The sequence below is a fragment of the Rhinolophus sinicus genome, chromosome 8 (assembly GCF_057876585.1).
Source record: "Rhinolophus sinicus isolate RSI-liver-muscle chromosome 8, RSI-T2T, whole genome shotgun sequence".
Taxonomy (NCBI): Eukaryota; Metazoa; Chordata; class Mammalia; order Chiroptera; family Rhinolophidae; genus Rhinolophus; species Rhinolophus sinicus.
The window spans coordinates 47,608,669-47,626,818 of record NC_142508.1 but is presented as its reverse complement, the minus strand read 5'-3'; the positions used below and the strand labels follow the sequence as shown (position 1 = coordinate 47,626,818).

The following is an 18,150-nucleotide window of genomic DNA, read 5'->3' as shown; positions in this document are numbered from 1 at the left end:
AAGCAAGTGGACTCAAGTCACTTCTTATATACACTGCTCGATTCCAACTCTAACCTCATTCATCGACCAGATATAGTACATTTTTCATACATGCCCAGCACGATTCTGACATTGGTGGTGAGCAGAACAGGTGCAGCCCCAGCCTTCTGGGTGTTTATAGTCGTAGTCCAGTGGGAAGTCAGACACAGCTCACAGTTGGGCTCCCGTTCACTGACCCCTCACAGTCTTGCCCGGGATTTACTCTGTCCTCAGAAACTTCTCTTCCTTCCTCCACTGATTTCTTATGTTTCTTATCTCCTGTGGTATCTGCTTTCATCACACATTTTAAATACATTCATTTTCCCTATTACGTGTGTTTTGTTCTATATCGCCAGCTAGATGGGAGCCCCTTACTTGTCATTAGTGAATATACTACTTTTCTTTCCACCGAAACACCTTGCTCAGCATGGAGCCATACGGGCTTGAAGTAAGTGCTTAGCATGCTGATTAGGAATCCACTACTTTAGCCTTCAGTGAGGACACGAGTTCATCAGTGTGGCTAGCCCTTGATTGTCCATTCCAAAGTTGAAGGACCCTTCTGTTTGCCATGAGAGCCTTGACCTTCTCAGTCTCAGGAGACTGTGCCTTCTAAATCACATCATCTGACACCTTTAAAGGTAGCAGTTCACTGTTACATAAAGAAGATTTACTTTCAGGGGTTAAACTCATTTCTGAAACAACATCTCATACTTCTCAGAGGTGGATGTCAATGGCATTTGCAGCAGCCTTCGTGTAATGGTTGGCTTTGTTCTCTATGCTCTGTTGGCATGAATCATTCCAGTTTTGGGGTGAGCATCAGCAATCTGGTTGTTTAGTGAAAACATGGGTAAGATAGGATCACTGATTTTTAGGACTCATTAAAAATATTAGCCAAACTAGAACCTCTGTCCCACCCTACCCCCAGTATCTACTTAGGAAACCAAGGACCCAGAGCAGTTAACTACCTTGATCTAGGTACAAGCTAATAAAGCCAGAACTCACTCTCTTTGACTTCCAGACCACTTTTCCTTAAGGACAATGTTAGAATCATAAACTTGTGTTGAGTTTGGTCCTATGGTTCGTTCATTTTTGGCTGGGAGGAGATCAGGCCAGGATAATAAGAGAGCAGCCATCTCCTATTTTATATGCTGCTGCTAAGAGGTTAAGCCGCCAGGGTCGGTGAAACAGATTGCTTTCGGTTTGAGTCTGTTTCCCCTGAGGTCCAGAGACAATGAGGTTTCTGAAATGACTCAGCATGGTTCTCTCTCTCCCCTTTTCACCCTTTTCTTTTCTCTTTCCCTCACCTCTGTCTCCCCCTTCCTTCTCCCTCCTCTCCCTCTTTCCCTCTCTTTCTTGTCCCCCCCCCCTTTTTTTTAACCTTTCAGAAAACCACAGCTTTTGGACCCTAAAAGGTCTGGACTGATTGAACAGCTTTCTGAAAGGTAAAAAAAAAAAAAAATCAAGGCATGTGACGGTTGGCTTTGATGGGGACAGCAGGATCATCTTCGGCTTAATTCTTTCAGCACCAACTGACACCAGGCCATATGTATTCCAACTTAATAGCATCGTATGAATGGTTTGGTATTGTCTGCACAGATGAAGTGCAGTCTTTAACATGGAAATGTGTGTTTCTAACAGGGTGAGAGTCAGTAGGAAAAGTCAGGTGTGTGGTCACAGCTAGTCTTGAGGAAGATAGAATCCCCTGGCTCCCTGATGCTGGGTACAGGCCTTTAGCTGACGATTAGTCTCACAGCAACTCAAGAGATTCCTTGAGATGTTTTATTGCTTTCTCTCTCGTTACTTTTTAAAATTTCCCAGTCACCTCTGTGATTTTCAGAACTTATTTTAAATTTAAAAGTTATCCTTTAAAATGAATTTCTAAACCATGCTTTCTCCTCGCATAAAACTGTGGAGAAAAATGCTATTTTACTGTCTAGATACTTTATTACTTAGTAAAGACATCAAAGACTTACGGATTTTTTATTAATCTTCCAAAGTGTGTTGTTGGTTGTATTTAATGAGTTTGACTAGTACGTTGAAGGTTTGATGAAGTTCTATCATTGTTTTTAAAGATTATTAGGATGGCAATCAAAGATAGTGCGCCTATATCTTGGGCGCAGGGGTGTGTTCTTGCTGGGACCAGCCCACAACACCACTGCTTTAAACTCTACTAACTAGAAAAATGCAGTTAACAAATAATGAGCTCCTGCTGGGTGGGGAAGTTGTAAAAGTGTTTCCTAGAAATCAGTGGTACAGATTTGTACATGAAAGTAAAAGGAGGGTATATTTAAATGTGATGAAAAATATACTTAAGCAAATTAGGAGTATTTATTAACCAATAATTTGAAACATGAACTAATTTTTTTTTCCTTTTTAGAAAGACAACAAAGTTGCTGCGTAGTCTACAAACAAGTCTTTGAAAATAGGTGAATTTCTAGCTCTTCATGGTCCTGAGAATTGGTTTCAGTCTTTACCAAGAATGAAGAAGTGAATTCGCTGTATATTTGTCACCAGCACTGGGTTTTTTTGTTTGTTTTTCTGCTTAATTTCAAAGATACGATGCAGTTACTTTGGGGGTGGGGGGGATGGCTCACTTTCAAAAATGAGCATTAAATATATTTGGAATAGCAGAAGGTTAAGTAATTTCTTATGTATAAAAGTAAAGCAGTAAGTACTTCAATGAGACTTATAAGTATTTTTTCATCACTGAAAGGATTTTTCTTATCACTAAATTGTATTTGGCAATTATTACAAGTTGCCTGCAGATAGGGCCGTGATACTGTGTTTTGAGCCACAGAAGGGTGTGTGTGTGTGTGTGTGTGTGTGTGTGTGTGTGTGTGTGTGTGTCTTTCACCCTTTCTTTCTTTTTGGAAACCTGTAATATCCCTTTTGAGGTAGCTTATTTCGTTAGTTAGGGTGCTGGATGGTAGAGAATTTTGTCAGTTAACTATGTATACACAGTAAATACTGTTTCTTAGGCAAAGGTAACTTTTTTATATAGTTGTAAAATTCCATTATATTCCATTGCCAAAGAAACATTAAGACCTTTGTATAGCTGTATAAAAAGCAACTAATTTTTTAAAGAATAAACATTTTAAAGTCAGCAAACATACTGTGTCCTTGCAGACGTTGATATGCTGAGGAGCAGAGCTATGGGTGGGTCTTTTATTCATAGCTTTTCAGGATTCAGATTTTTTTATTTTATTTTGTTTTTTAATGTTTGGAACACAGCTGAAGATTTGATACATTCTTTTGTTATCTAAAAAGGATAAATTACTCATGCTCATTATAAGAACTTCATTTTGTAGTATATGGCACATCACAGGATTTGTCCAAATAATAGATATTTTCAGTATAAAAATGTAAATAATCATAGATAAGAATGTACTTAGCTGTATTTTCAAATAAGTTACCCCCTCCCCCTTTTAAGACAGTAAAACTAGGCATCAGTTAACCTGTTCTTCCTGATATGCCTGGAATTTTGTAGTGATATAAGTTGACTCATTCCATTATATTTCAGGAGGATTCAGAGTGTTAGAAATTATTTTGGCAACCTATGATATCATAGCACTGGTCCTTGGGCCTGTGACCCACAGGTGACTCAGTACAGAGTTCATTGCTAATTATAAATTACTAGTAAATCTTTTTGATATTTTAAGCTATAGTGAAAATAAAAAGTCTGGCCACTTTTGTGTTTTTGTGAAGGCCATGGAATAAAGGGATCCAAAGATTTAAATATTTTTATCTCTTGATTTTTGTTAACTTTTTCCTTAAACTATTCAGTAGTGATAAAGATGGAAAGCTGCACTGTGAGAGAATTGGAATATTTAAGGATGGCTGATATTTTTAATTTTAATTTTATATCTTTTGTATAGCTCTAAAAGAAAATGTTTTGTAATTTGGTTTCATTATTAAGTTTGAGTACTTCGCAGCCATAATTTAGATAATATTGTTTAATACTGTTTGCTTGCATGTTAACAAAACCTTTTAGAGGACCCACAAATCATGATATTCGACACATTTCTGAGCCATTCTGAACATCTAAGCAAGTGCTGTGGCTATTCCTGTGTAGACTGAGATGTCGGGCTGATTTCAAGAAGAAAAACTGTAAATACCAGTTCTACATGCTCTGAAAGTATGAATTCATGCATTTTCCAAGCCCTCTGGGTCAACTTGACGAGGGCATTTGGTGCCCCGATAATAACTGGCAGCATGGCATACCTGCAATGCACCTCACAATATTAAAGCAAGGTTTTTATTCTGAGACAGAATAAAACTCTTCAATAAAAAAATGTTCGTCAAAGTTCTTTCTCTGTAAACAGTAACATAACAGAAACATAATGAAAGGCATCTTTTAAATGTCAGGTAGAATTTTGATCATGTTTATATTCCCTAAAATAACCAAATGTCTCTTTTTCTAAGATTTATTTATTGTTATATGTGTTTAGGTAAAGGTGGAAAGCCCTGGTGTCCCCCTCTAGCGTGCACACCACACCTAAGTGAAAATCTGTGACAGGAGACAGCCAGGCGGGAAGCCTCAGGCTAGAACGCGCCCTCTGTGGGCAGGCAGGTGCACAAGAGGTTAGGGAAGGGCCGACTCCTCCTCATTTCACCTATTGAGTGGACCATTTCTCCCTCCAAAACGGAACTTAATGTGAGGTGTAGGGAGAGAGGTCAGGAATGTTAATCCAGCTCAGTGGCTCCTAAACGGGCTGAATTGACATCCTGGGAACATTGAGGAATGTGAGGGGTTGTGTTTTGGGTTGTCACAATGACTAGGGACCACCATTGGCATTTCAGAGTAGGGTCAGGGGTGGTAAATGTCCTACACTCTGCTGGACAGTGCCACATAATCAGTTATCCAGCCCGAAGTGCAGCCGTCGCCCTTCCCCTTTGAGAAATACTAGCTGAACATGCTCCACAGGGAAAGACATTGAGTGGGAATTAATTCTCCCCTCCCCCCCAAGTTTTTAAAAACACTAAACTTACTTTACATGGGACATGAAAGAACAGGCATAAAGGCGACCTTACTTCTAGTAGCATTGTCAACATTGTGGAAACCCATTACCACGATAGGAGTTACTGCTCCATCCAGTTCTCTCTTGGTCCACAGGTGTCTTATCAGTCATCCAAGGAGTATTTTTAAAATACAGATTCTCATGCCCCACATCTAGTGAGTCTGATTCTGAAGTTCTGTACTTGAACCTGGGAATCAGTCTAAGTCCCACAGATAGTTCTGATCGGCCAGGCTTAGAAAGACAGTTTAAAGCATCACGGCTGGTTCATCTAGTCTGGCGCCCTCCCTTTTGGGGCCTTGTAGTTGCCTCAGTAGGAGGACTTCTTCATTTCCCATCCTTCCAAATCCAGTGTATCCAGGTTTTGACTGGGACATGAAGAGAGGAAAAGAACTAAGTGGAAGGAGGGGGATTTCTACAGGACAGAATCTGGGGAACAGAGATTGAGACTGACGTTTCCTCCAGGGTTTGCTTTGCGTCTTGAGACTGAGTTTTTATTCCTAATTTACAGGAAGTGGGTGTGTGTTGTGTCTGTGTCTCAGTTTTACATGGCTGTTGTCCCTGCCTCTGGGTTAGAGACCTGACAGAAGCTGCTCCTTCTGCAAGCCCGTGTTAGTAGCTCAGACCTAATTATGTCTGGATTCTGTCTTGCCGGATGCCCCTGCCTTACTAGTTTAGAAACTAGAAGCTGATTTAAACTGACAGTGTCAACAATATAATCAATGTGAGTGATCTCTTCTTAAAGGAGCTCAGATGTCACCAATTTGCTTAGGTTGCCTGTTTTGACTGTTTTTTAAAGATGACAAGTATTAGTACAATTGGAATCAAACTTAGGGAAGTAAAGTAGCGCCATTTATCCCTGAATCACAGGAAGCTAAATGGGGATCTGCTCAGAGCAGACTGCCTTAGCTTCTCCCAAGATGGAGACACAGACAATTTCTTAGAAGAGATATCCCCTGAGTAGGAGTTGGTCAAGTGCGGGAAGTAAGGGAGACTGTAGCTTTGAGTAGCAGAGGCTTAGAGAGGCCAGCGGCAGGCTGCCTGTGTGCACTAAGAAGCAGATGCAGGCCCCACTCCCAGCTCCTGGGGTCATCCCAACCGTCAGGACGGGTGATGCAAAGGTTCTTACCCTGTTTTTCAGAGTCAGTGTTAGGAAAAGCAAGCTTGTGGTTTGGAGACATTTATAAATCTGGCTCCAAGAGCACGTGGTGAGACTGAATGTAATGTGGTTTCTGTTCTGTGATGGTGCAGAGCCATGAGCCAGTGGTATGGGTGTCCTTTACATTCCAGCTGGGTTCACATTTAACAAACTTGGCTGACTGATAAAAATGTTCTTAGGTTTAGCTCATGAGCATATCAAAATAGACCTGAATCTGATTCCAGTTCATAATGAATGTTGGTTTTAAGGAAATGCTTTAAAATGTGCTGTTGTCCAATGTTGTGGTTTATAAAGAAACAAAGCAGCTCTGTGAGACCAAAGCATATTTCTGTTCAATAATGAGGTTTTTGTAGGGTGACTCATACTTTAGGTGCACAGAAACAACAGAGAGCAGCCAGCAAGGAGCTCATAGCCCAGAAAGTTTCGCCTTTGCCTCCAGACTTGTAGAGCAGTCTGGGAGTAAGAGAGAGAGCAGAGTGCCAGCCTTGAGGGGGTATGAGAAGCCTGGGCCCAGGCAAGATCGTAATGAATTCCAGTAAATGGTCTGCAGCCATCCCAGTACAGAGGACAGGGACATGTTTACCAGAAGTGTAGAGCGTGCTGCTGTAATCCTGGTCCTCACCTAACCCTGATAACCCTTGGGTGTTAGCCTCACGAAGGATTGGTGATGAGAATGCAAATCCCAACATTGCAATTCAGGATTTTGCTTGTGCCGAAGTTGTTCTGTAAATGTTTTCTTTAGGGGTTGCTTGGATAGTGGTTATCCCTTGTTCCATTCCCAGTGTTTAATTGCATTTTCTTTGTCCCAAAGTGAGCGCTGAGCCTTCCAGGTTGCAGTTTATGGTATTAGGTATAGTTGCTTTTGTAAAAGTAATACATTATAAAAAGAATACAGGCAGTACTGAAGATGGTTTTTAAAAATAAATAAAAGAAGAAAGAAAAAAATCGTCTACAATTTCACCACCCTGACAACACTATTTGAGTGTATATTCTGCCTGGCGTTCTGTACTGGCATGTGCTTGTCAACCACAATGGATTCATGGTATATGTACTGTTGTGAAACTTGCGTTTTTCACATACATTGAGCAGCACCATTTTGTTTTGAAATATAATATGCATACAGAAAAGTAAACATATCACAATTATGTATGTAACAAGCACCCAGATCAGAATCCATATTAACAGTATCCCCAGAAGCGCCACACACACACAACTAACTTCCAGTAGCCCCCTGCATGCTCAAAGGTAACTACTATCCTCACTTCTAACAGCACAGGTTGCTTTTCTTTGTTCTTTATATAAATGCAATTATGATACATACTTTTTTGTGCTTAGCGTCTGCTCAATATTATGTTTGTGGGAGTCGGCCATGTGGTTGCATTTGGCTGTGGGCTTCATTTCTGTTGCAGTATAGTACTTCATTTTGTTAATAGACCACAATTTATCCATTCTGGTGATGCCACATTTGCTCAATTTCTAGCTTTTGGCTGATAAAATAATGCTGGCAATGTCTTTTCCTCCACAAGAGAAGCCAGAGCTAGAGCGGGTGAGAGGAACAGATTGACACTTTTGGGGGTATGGTTAAAGACAGTGCCCAACTGTGGGGCCACTCTACACCAGTGTGCTACTGCAAGTGATTTGTTGCTAACCATAAAGAACCAGAAAATCCTGATGTACTATCAGTGTAGACATAGATGTATATAGTAGAGCGGATTCAGGGTTAATCCTCTGTAAGGACATTGCTCCCACCACCATTCTCCCAGTGGTAGCATTTTCCTGCCCTACAAACCTGTTTCAGATGTGGGCTTGGTATCCTTGCTTCCTCCCCTCTTCTGGTCAAACCTCTATTACTCTGTTGAGTCTCATGTGATCCTCTCACCTGATTTGATCTTATTACTGTCCGTCAACTTGAAAAACCTGATACCTGCCTTCGTCTTCCTCTGCACTTCTATCTTCCCAAATGACTTCAGCTTCTGTGTTGGGAGTCCCCAAGATAACCATACTCGTAGCTATGATTTCTTAACAGCAAAAAGATAACAAAGCAAGCTTGGCAAAGGGTAAAGCTGAATAGGCAAAGTCGGAAGAAAACCAGACTCAAACTTTCAGAGGGAATTTGGAAGGAGTCACACAAGTGTACTCCATCCCCCCCCCAACAATGAGTTGTTACAATGTGTAGAATGTTGTGTACCAGGGAAGTTCACTAGAGACTCCCTTCCCAGGGTTGTGATTTGGGGCTGGTTATGGAGGCGCTCTTGGCTTGGCACAGACCAAAATCCCAGACTCCCAGAAGTAATGCACAAGTAAACCACATTGTTTGTACAAACACTTTAGGCACAGTGAGCCACTTTTATCAATTCTGGGAATGGTGGGAACCCTCCTGAAATCCAAGTTTCCAGATGTCAACCAAGGGCCCAACTTGTAAGCAGGCCTTATAAAGAATAGCACTCAGGCCTGCTATGTACCCATCCCACACCCTGGTTCCTCCCGTTCCTGATCCTGTGATCTTTTCCTCTCATCCCCTTCCACCCAAAACTGTGGACACAGCTGGACCTTATCCATCAACCTCAAGTGCATCACCTCTGAATCATGGATTCAGTCACCCCACACTTTGATCTTCCAACTGGCTTGCTCAAGAAATGACTTCTTTAAAAAGTACAGTGAAAAAAAAACACAGTTATCTAACCACTCCCTTGCTCAGTAACTCTTTTTAGCCTGGTGCAGACCTCCAGGTCAAGAATGTTTCTATTTTGGATTCATTAGCTCCCTCCTTTCTTTTGCTTTTTCCCCACCACCATCTCCAACCAGCCTAGACTCCATCTTGCAAATACCCTAAACTCTCCTCTTGAGCTTCTTGTGCTCCTGCCTGAAAGCATCCCCCCATCCACTTTGTCAGTGTTCACCCAGAGGGCTGAGTCCTGCGGATGAGAATCAAATCACAGCTGAGTAACTTAGTACCACTGTAAATCTGATGACTGCTTTCCGCCGGGCCCTCGACAGTTGCCAGCAAAACTACTTTTCTGTAATCCCTTCTTTGCTGTCAGCAGCAAATGGCTTTGCCATCTATTTCAAAGAGAACTAGAGGACATTGGAAAGAAACTGCCTCAAGCACTTATACCACACGATAAACCAACCTCATCTACATCCAGCCTTTTCCTGGTGACCCTATAAAAATAGAGAAAAAAACTGCATGTGCTCCAGCTCCCTAACTCCCACCATTCCCAGACTTAATTCACCTCTTTCTACCTGTATTTTCAACTTCTTAATGATCTAGTTTTGTTTATGCTGACGTACTATATAACATATTAATGGATTAATCACATATTAATATATAATTGTAATTACGTAGCATATTTACTCCTATTATTTATGTAGCATAGAAACGCCTATTATTTTAAGAAAACAATGCTTGAATCCAGTTCCCATGTAGCTCTTTACCTGTCAAGAGGCCTGATCTCCCTTTCACTTCTTAACCCACTTGATCTACGCCTTTTGGTCAGTTCACCAATGATCTCCAGTGAGCCTTTCCAGTTTTCCTCCCTTGGTTGCTTTCCAGAAGCATTCTGTACAATTGACCACTTCCTTCTTAAAATACTCTTATGTTCCTGGCTGCCATATTCATCTGGTTTTCCTGCTGCCCTCTAGCTGCTGTTACTCAGTCTGTTTACCTGATTGTTCCACCAGCCCATCTTGAAATGATTGTGTTCCTCAGAGTTCTTCAGCCTTTTTCTCTTTTAAGCTGCATTCTTTCTGGCATCAATCCCTAGGACCTTAACTATAGGGTGTTATTTTCAAATTCATAAACCTAGCACAGATCTCTTCTGAGCCTAGATCTGACTTCTTGGTAGCTGTGTTTGAAGGTCTTACAGTAGTTTCTGAAGTTGAATGTTTCCCAAACTGAAGTAATCTCCCCTCTACTTTTCTTCCAGCGTTCTTGATCCCAGCATGTAGCAGCACCATCTACTCACCTGAGTATGCCAGAAATCTGGGAGTCACCTTTGACACTCCGTGTCCTTCAATTGCACCAGCATCCCACCTATTACCAAGTGCTGTCAATTCTATTTCCTAAATATATCAATGCCTCTTTTATTTTTAAAAAATGTTTAATTATTTTCATAGGAGATATGTGTGCACGTATGTGTTCTAATTTAAATGCCTCAGACAGGTTCATAAATGAAAGCCAGCAGTCATGCTGATAATCTTATCCCTTCCCACTCTGTCTTCTGTTTTTAGTTTTGCTTATTTTCTATGGGAAAGGGGAAATAGTTGATTCAACAAATATTTGAGCCCTTACTGTGGAAGAGGTAAAGTTCCAATTGCAAAGTAGCAGCAGTGAACAAAACAAACCCAGCCTTTGTGGGAGCTTGTATTCTGCAGACAAATGGGTAAAATATGTTGATGCTTATACTGTGTTTCCCGAAAAATAAGACCTAGCCGGACAATCAGCTCTAATGTGTCTTTTGGGGCAAAAATTAATATAAGACCCTGTCTTATTTTACTATAATATAAGGCTGGGTATTATATAAGACTGGGTCTTACATTAATTTTTGCTCCAAAAGACGCATTTGAGCTGATTGTCTGGCTAGGTCTTATTTTCGGGGAAACACGGTACTGCTCTGGAGAAAAAGCCAGGAAAGGGAACAAGAAAGAATGTTTGGGCTGGAGAGGAGATTGCTGCTTCCAATTTAAAATAAATTAGGGAAGCTGACATTGGAGAAATGACTCAAGAAGGTGATTGGATATTCAAACAGAAGAAATGGTATCTGCAACGTTCCTGACACAAGAGTGAAGCTAGCATGGCTGGAATGGAGTGAGGGAGGAGGTGACAGAATATGAGGTTAGAGAGTAAGTGGAGGTCAGGCAGGGAGTGGAGGCAAGTGCCGTGATCGTTGTTTATTCTGAAGTGGAAGCAATTGGATTTGGAACAGAGGAGTGACAATCTGACATTTTAAAAAGAATCTCGGGCTACTGGGTTGAGAATAAACTACATGTCGTAGGGCAAGAAGCAGTGAGTCCAGCGTGGTTGTCCCTGCGCCCTGGCAGTTGGAACATGGAGCCTGGACTTCCAATCCTGAATCTGTTGCAGAGGCCTTTGTGGTGAAGCCCTCTGGTAGAGGGGCCAGTGGTGTCCTCGGGAGATTGACCCTCTGGCCCAGGCCTTAATGTACGCATTCACACAGTTAATAAATAATAGGATACAGTCGAAAGTCTTCCTCTTCTCAGTGTCCCTCAGACTTAGCGTATAGATACCCTCTCCACGTAGAGCCAGGGTGGTCCCAGTTTTTGCTAGTACAAACAGTGCTGAAATGAATCTTCATGAGACACTTCACAAATAGGTGAATTTATCTGTAAAATAAATCCAATAACTGGAAATTCTGGATAACAGGAGACATAGCTTTGTAATTCTAATGTTTCTGTATCCCCCTCAATAAAGATTATAGCAATTTAAACTTGAACCAGTTTTTAGGGGTACCTATTGCCCCATCTCGTCACCAGTACGGAGTTATCAAACTTTTGAAAATCTTTGCCAGTCTGATAAATGAAAAATGTTATCTCAATACCCCATGCATGTCACTTTCTGTGAGGTTGAACATTTTTCATAAACTTGAGTTACTAGTACTTGGTTTTCTGTGAACTTTATATAAATTTGTTTGATTATTTTTCTCCTCAGGTGTTAGTCTTTTTCTTAGTTATTTACAGTTCTTATTAGGGGAAAAAATTTTTTTAATTAAAGTTTATTGGGGTGACAATTGTTAGTAAAGTTACATGGATTTCAGGTGTATAATTCTGTATTACATCATCTATGAATTCCGGGGAAAAAATTTTAATTGAATAATACCTATACATTACTGCAAATGAAAAAAATAGTATAGTACTATTTTTTAGTAAAGTTACATGGATTTCAGGTGTATAATTCTGTATTACATCATCTATGAATTCCGGGGGGAAAATTTTAATTGAATAATACCTATACATTACTGCAAATGAAAAAAATAGTATAGTACTTCTCTTCCTTAAAGGCATATACTTTTAACTGTTTGTCTGTATTCTGGAAAGAATTCCTCTCCAAAGTGTGTGTGCGTGTGCAGGCACATGTGTGTGTGTGAGAGAGAGAGAGAGAGAGATACCCACATCCCCCTTTTACTAATATGTCAGTAGGAAGAGCCTGTACAAAATGTTCTTTACTTTTTTCCCACCAGTTAGTTTATCAACTACAGACCACCAGATATGAAGACACGCTGTCTTCATACACACACACACACACACAGATTCACACATCCTTGCTCTGTATTTTATTAATATACTTACCATAATACTTGATTACAGTTAATATGTAATACTTATTACAACTAAGTAAATATCATGAATGAGCTAAGTAGTATAAATCCCATCTGTATTTCCTTTCTTACCAAATGTTTTATTCCTGCCATTAACAATTGCCGTATTTACACATGTTCGTTGACTTTAAAGGCTGAAAACTAATAAACAATATTCTGCTATGATTTTGTAAGATTTCCTCCGCACAGAACCAAGTGCTCTGCCTTCCCTACAGTTCTAATCATCAGTGCCTTTCCCCATGTCCTTTCACTAGGTCTCCCTCTTACTCAGATATAAGAACTGTCAGATCCTTCCTTTGTGTCTTAGTTTTTCCTCATTTTCTTATCTTCTCCTGATTGTTCATCTTGATCTCCTTCCTGTAGTAGACTTTATTCAAATATGGGAGGAAGCAGAAGAGTTCGTTTCCCTGGAGCTGTGTGTGTGGCCAGGCTTTGTCACCCGACAGGGTTTGCTTTAAGGTGGTGATCTTTGTCCTTCAGATCTCTGAATTCCAAAGGTCTTGTTCAGAGGTGCCAATATTCCCAGATCCCACAGATACCTACAGAGAAGTCTTCCTTTTACTTGTTTGTTTTGCCTTGGAGGATGTGGCCTAATTATAGGCCATTCTAATTGCAGCAGTGAGAAACAGGATTGTTCACTGCTTGTTGTACAGTCAGACCTTAGATTAGGGTTCCTGTTTTCACGCCTCCTCCTCACTCTTGTCCTGTCATACCTCCATACCTGCCGCCTCAGAGTCTGAAGCATTTCTGAGTTCCAGGCAAGTGGCTCCTCCTGCACAATAGCACTCCGGGGCTGGGGCCGGTGGCAGCACCCTCTGCTCTGCCCTGGGTCACCATGCTTCTTCCATCTGTTCTCATCAATCTAGAAATTTGTTGAAAAATAGCTCACAGATTCCTCCTTGTCCAATTCTATGTATATTATAAATATCGTTTGATTTATTGACACTTTAATATAGTCTTTTTAAAAAGAAAATAAACATTTGTAATTGGTTTGCCATCTTGAAGCACAAATCTGCCTCTAGTGTGAAACACCTTCAGTTCTTGCCGGTGGTGTTCTCTCTTCATGAGTCTCCCTGCATCCACACGGCACAAATCATTTTCCATACAGTAGCCAGAATGAACTTTGGGGAACACAAATCTCACTGTCAAATTATATTACTGTCACATGTCTCAGAGAAGACATCTGATCTGGAGGCCTCAAGAGATGGTGTCCACCTGGAAATTGTTTTACAGCACCTGGTCTGATACGGATGTGACCGTGGCATCAGCCAGCCTGACCCATACTCACAAGAACCAGCCCCCGAGCAGGGCCGCCTCTCTCCCCAAGGCCTCCGTCCTGATCGAGGCCTCTGAGTCACAGATCTAAAAATAAGTCACAGGGCTCTGAGCTAGCAGGGCAGCTGCACACCTGGTTCTGTGGCCTGCCCGTGTTCAGCAGCACTGAGTCCCCATGTGTAATGCTGCCACTGCCCTGGACAGCCTAGAGATCCAGCTCAGCTCCCACGTAGGCCTCAGAGCTGCTCATAAGCCGGCACTGGGCTTATCTCGGGGGTGTGAATGACCACAACCCCAGGCCGATTCTCTGCAAGTGTCTAAAGGGCTTCTTGACAAAGCGAGAAATGCCAGGCCAACCCACACTTACTAGTGTAACCTCTCCCTGGATGTATCCCTGGCTCAGATGGCTCCCTGTGTCTGGATTCCAGATTGTCGCTGGCTTTGCTCTGCAGCTTTCATCAACCTAGGTCACGACATGCTGAAAACATACCTAGTGTCTGTCTGGGCCAGTTTACTTCTCTCTTCCAGCTGCTACTTAGGTTAAATCTGGCAATCCTAGAGTCTTTAGACTTCCATTGAACTGAGATGGGACACTGTCCTGGTGTCTGTCTGTAGCATGGTCAAATGAGCTGCTTTTTCTTTCCCCAGGAATAGAAAGGAGCTGTCAGACATGCTCATTTTTGTATTATCCCAACTTGAACTTACCTTGTTCTCATTTGAGGCAGAGAAGTATAGAATCAAATAGTGAGCACGAGTAATGTCTGTCACAGCCAACTACCAGAAAAGGACAGCCAAATGACCTGGCAATGATACGCCTAAGGAGACTTGGTGGAAAGGCTGGCAGTACCCCCACAACTGCTGGCATGAGCCCCAGCGTGCCTTCTAGAGCAGGCTAACATTTTCATGTTTGATTCCCCACCACCTCCACCAAATGAACAAACTGGGTGCGCACACAGTCTTCAGCCTTTCAAAATGAAAGAGGAGAGAGAGAGAAAAAAATCTAAGCAAATTAGGAATGGATGGAAATTTCCTTAATCTAATAAAGGATATTTACCCAAAAAATGTATAGTCAACATCACATGTAATGGTGAAATACTGAACTCTTTTTCCTCTTGAGACCGGTGTCAAATTTACAACTACAATTAATAGGTGAATTATCAACATACAAAAAATCAGTTTCTATATACAAGCAACAAATAATTGGAAAATGCAGAGTTAAATATTACCATATCTAATAGTACCCCGCCAAAAACCAAATACCTAGCACTCTAATGAAAGATGTGCAGACCTCTACATTGAAAACTATAATAAAACATTTCTGCGAAAAAGAGCATATCTTCAAGACCTTGTACTAGGCAAAGAGGACACAAAAAGTGATAACCATAAAAGACGAAAAAATTGATAAACTGAACTTCATTAAGACTTAAAATTTGTTTATCAAAAGACATCAAGAGAATGAAAGTGGGAGACACAGCCTCGAAGAAGATATTTACATTATGTAAAATCTTCCATCAAAGGGTTCATAACCAGGAATATATATAGAACTGAAAATCGTTTTAAGAGGGTGACCGGTTAGCTCAGTTGGTTAGAGCATGATGCTGGTAGCAGCAAGGTTGCCGGTTTGATCCTCGCATGCGCCAGTGTGAGCTGCGCCCTCCTTTAAAAAAATAAAATCATTAAAAAGAAAAAAAGGACCAAACAATTCAATTTTTTTCATCTTTAACACACAATAAGTGAAGATATTCAAATATCTAATAAACATATGAAAGGTTCTTAACACTGTCGTCAAAGAAATGCAAATTAAAGCCACAAAGAGAGAGCCCCACAAAAATGAAACTTTTCTTAACAGACCATAATGTCAAGTGTCAGGAAGTGGATGAACTGGGACTTTAATAGAGTGTAAATCGGTACAGTCGCTTTGGGCAGTATCTCCTAAAACTAATGGGCAGTATCTCCTAAAGCTAAATATATGGATTTATGACCCAGCAGTTCCCCTTGGGACCATACCCAGTAGAAGTGACTGGCTTATGTCCACCAAAAGATTGTACAAGAGTGTTCACAGTCGTCGTAACAGCCAAAAGCTGAAAATAACATGAATGTCCAACAACAGTAGAATAAATGGTGGTATGTTTATCAATGGAATACAGTGAAAAAAATTAAAACTTGCTTTACAGCATAAATGAATCTCAGACATCATGACTGAAATAGACCAGACACAAAAGAGTACATACTGTATGACTCCATTTACATGAAACTCAAAACCGGTAAAACTAATCTATGGTGATAGAGATGAAATAATAGTTATCTTTGGGGAAGGCAGGGCCTGCTAAAGTACTTTATATCTTGATTGGGGTGGTGGGTATAGTATATATACGTAAATGAAAATTTGAACTGTGTACTTAAGATTTGTGTGCTTTGTGTAAATTTAATGTCAATATAAATGATACATGGAAGAGGACCTTGGATTCTCTCCCCCTTACTACACACAGGACCCCTGAGTGCCTTGCTAGCTCCCTCTGCTTCTGCACTCCCCACCCCAGTGCTATGGAAACAGAGTTTTGTGTCAAACTCTCCAGTGACTTTCTGTTTTTTCTTAAGGGCCTGCCTTGGAAGATCTAGTCCCTGGGAAACTCCCCTAGCCCTCCCTGGCTTCCTAAAATGAGCCAAATCCCTTGCTTCAGGGCCTTTGCACAGGCAATTTCTTTCACCGGCAGGTCTCTTCCCCAACTATAACTGCTTCTCATTTTTCAAATGTCAACTTAATCATTACATTTTCAGGGATGCCTTCCAAGACCTTCCAGAATGCGTGAAGGTCTCCTTTCAATAGTCTTCTAGCTCCCCACTTTTTCTTCCTGTCCTAACTGTGCTGGCATGTTCATGTTGTGTGTCTCTTTGTCATTTTTGTTTGTTCAAATCTGTCTTCCCCATCAAGTGGGTGTAAGGATCACTTTTGTCTCATTCACCACTTTCTCCCCAGTACATGGCCCTGTGCCGGGCCCACAATAGGTGCTCAGAAATTTGTTGAAGGCATGATGACGTCATTTAGTGAATTCTTGCTGTTTGCTCTATGCAGCACCAAATGCTGGAGATGCAGATGAGTATGAGATGGATATTGTCCAAGCTCACAGCCCAGAAGGGGCAAAACTTATAGTTTTGTGAGATAAATACTATGACTGGGAAAGTGTAAAATTGGGGATTTTAGAGAAGCCTTCCTGGAGGAGGAGGCCCATGAGATCATGCTTTCAAACAACTTAGAGCCCCACAACCAGCGGCCCCTTCTGGAAGGGAGCCAGACTTGTCACAGCTGCTGGACTCAGTTCTCTTGGATTTGCCTGTGACTGCGCCTGCGCAGATGTGGAAATAACTTGAATTGCTAATTTTATGAGATCTCAGGATTTTTGAGAATCTCATTTCTTCTTACCGATCTGATAGGCTTTATGTGAGGTGATGTTTTACATTCAGGATTTCTCCATATATTTTTAAGGCCACAGGCTCCCTTTTCAGTAAACCCAATCTGCTTGGTGATTCTTGTAGGTGTTGGCTGGTAGGAAGCTCAGAGCTAAGGCAAGTCCGAGGCAGCTTTTAGTTTCATCAGCTCCCTCTGAGATCCTCATTGTTATCTCAGAACTGGTTGGTGTTGCACAAACTCATTTGTTGCAGTGTACAGTGATCATGGTTCGTTAGTTTGTGCTTTCATAGCAGTGTTTCATGGTAGTGAAACCATGGTGGGTTAAGAGCCAAATTTTGGCCCCAAATATTTGTAGTAACTTGTTATTTGGTTCTGTCCGGCTTTGCCCCTAAATGGAAGGTGAGAGTATTTGGCAGCTATGTGGGTTAGGATTAAGGTTACACACAACATGAGGGGGTAGTGAGAAGGCTAGAGGTCTGGGCCCTGAACTGATCTCTCCCTATGGAGTGAGTGGGGGTGCGGTGGGGAGAAACCCTTTCACCATTCATCACACTCACACACTGCTGTCTGACTTGGCTGGAACACCCCGAATCTGTTTGATGAAGGGGAGTCTGTGTGTGGTTCTGCCATCCAGCACCTACATCAAACCTGAGCTGAGTATCCCAGATCTCTTTGGGAGGGAGTCCAGGCTCTGTGACCATTCCGTAAGTTTGCACAAGTCCCATTGCCACCAGAAACTCAGCCAGTGACAGCTTTACACTTCCTGCTTGCTAGCCATTGAAGACCCAATTGGGATGCTAACTAGACTGTAACTAGGGGCAACCACGTGTAAAAATCTCTGATTACGACCACATAGCAACTTCAGAGTTGTCAGGTTGGAGGGCTCCCACACTATGTGGGACCCAGCCCCTGAGGTCCTCTTTCCCACTGTGCCCAGAA

General features: G+C 41.5%; 1 protein-coding gene across 8 annotated transcripts in view; it reads left to right on the top strand.

The window, feature by feature from the left end:
- Positions 1 to 11,855, top strand: part of LSM14A (LSM14A mRNA processing body assembly factor) — a 55,154-nt gene extending 43,299 nt beyond the window's left edge. For 2 of the 8 annotated variants that reach the window (XM_019742702.3, XM_074314419.2), the window contains 2 exons: positions 1,404 to 1,460; positions 2,396 to 3,754. In XM_019742702.3, coding sequence (XP_019598261.1) covers positions 1,404 to 1,427 — 24 coding nt within the window. In that variant the 3' untranslated portion in view covers positions 1,428 to 1,460; positions 2,396 to 3,754. Of the gene's footprint in view, positions 1 to 1,403; positions 1,461 to 2,395; positions 3,755 to 10,118 lie in introns of those variants that run through there. The other 6 variants (XM_019742699.3, XM_019742705.3, XM_074314420.2 and 3 more) reach the window with 4 other exon arrangements.
- The last annotated feature ends 6,295 nt before the right edge of the window (positions 11,856 to 18,150 follow it).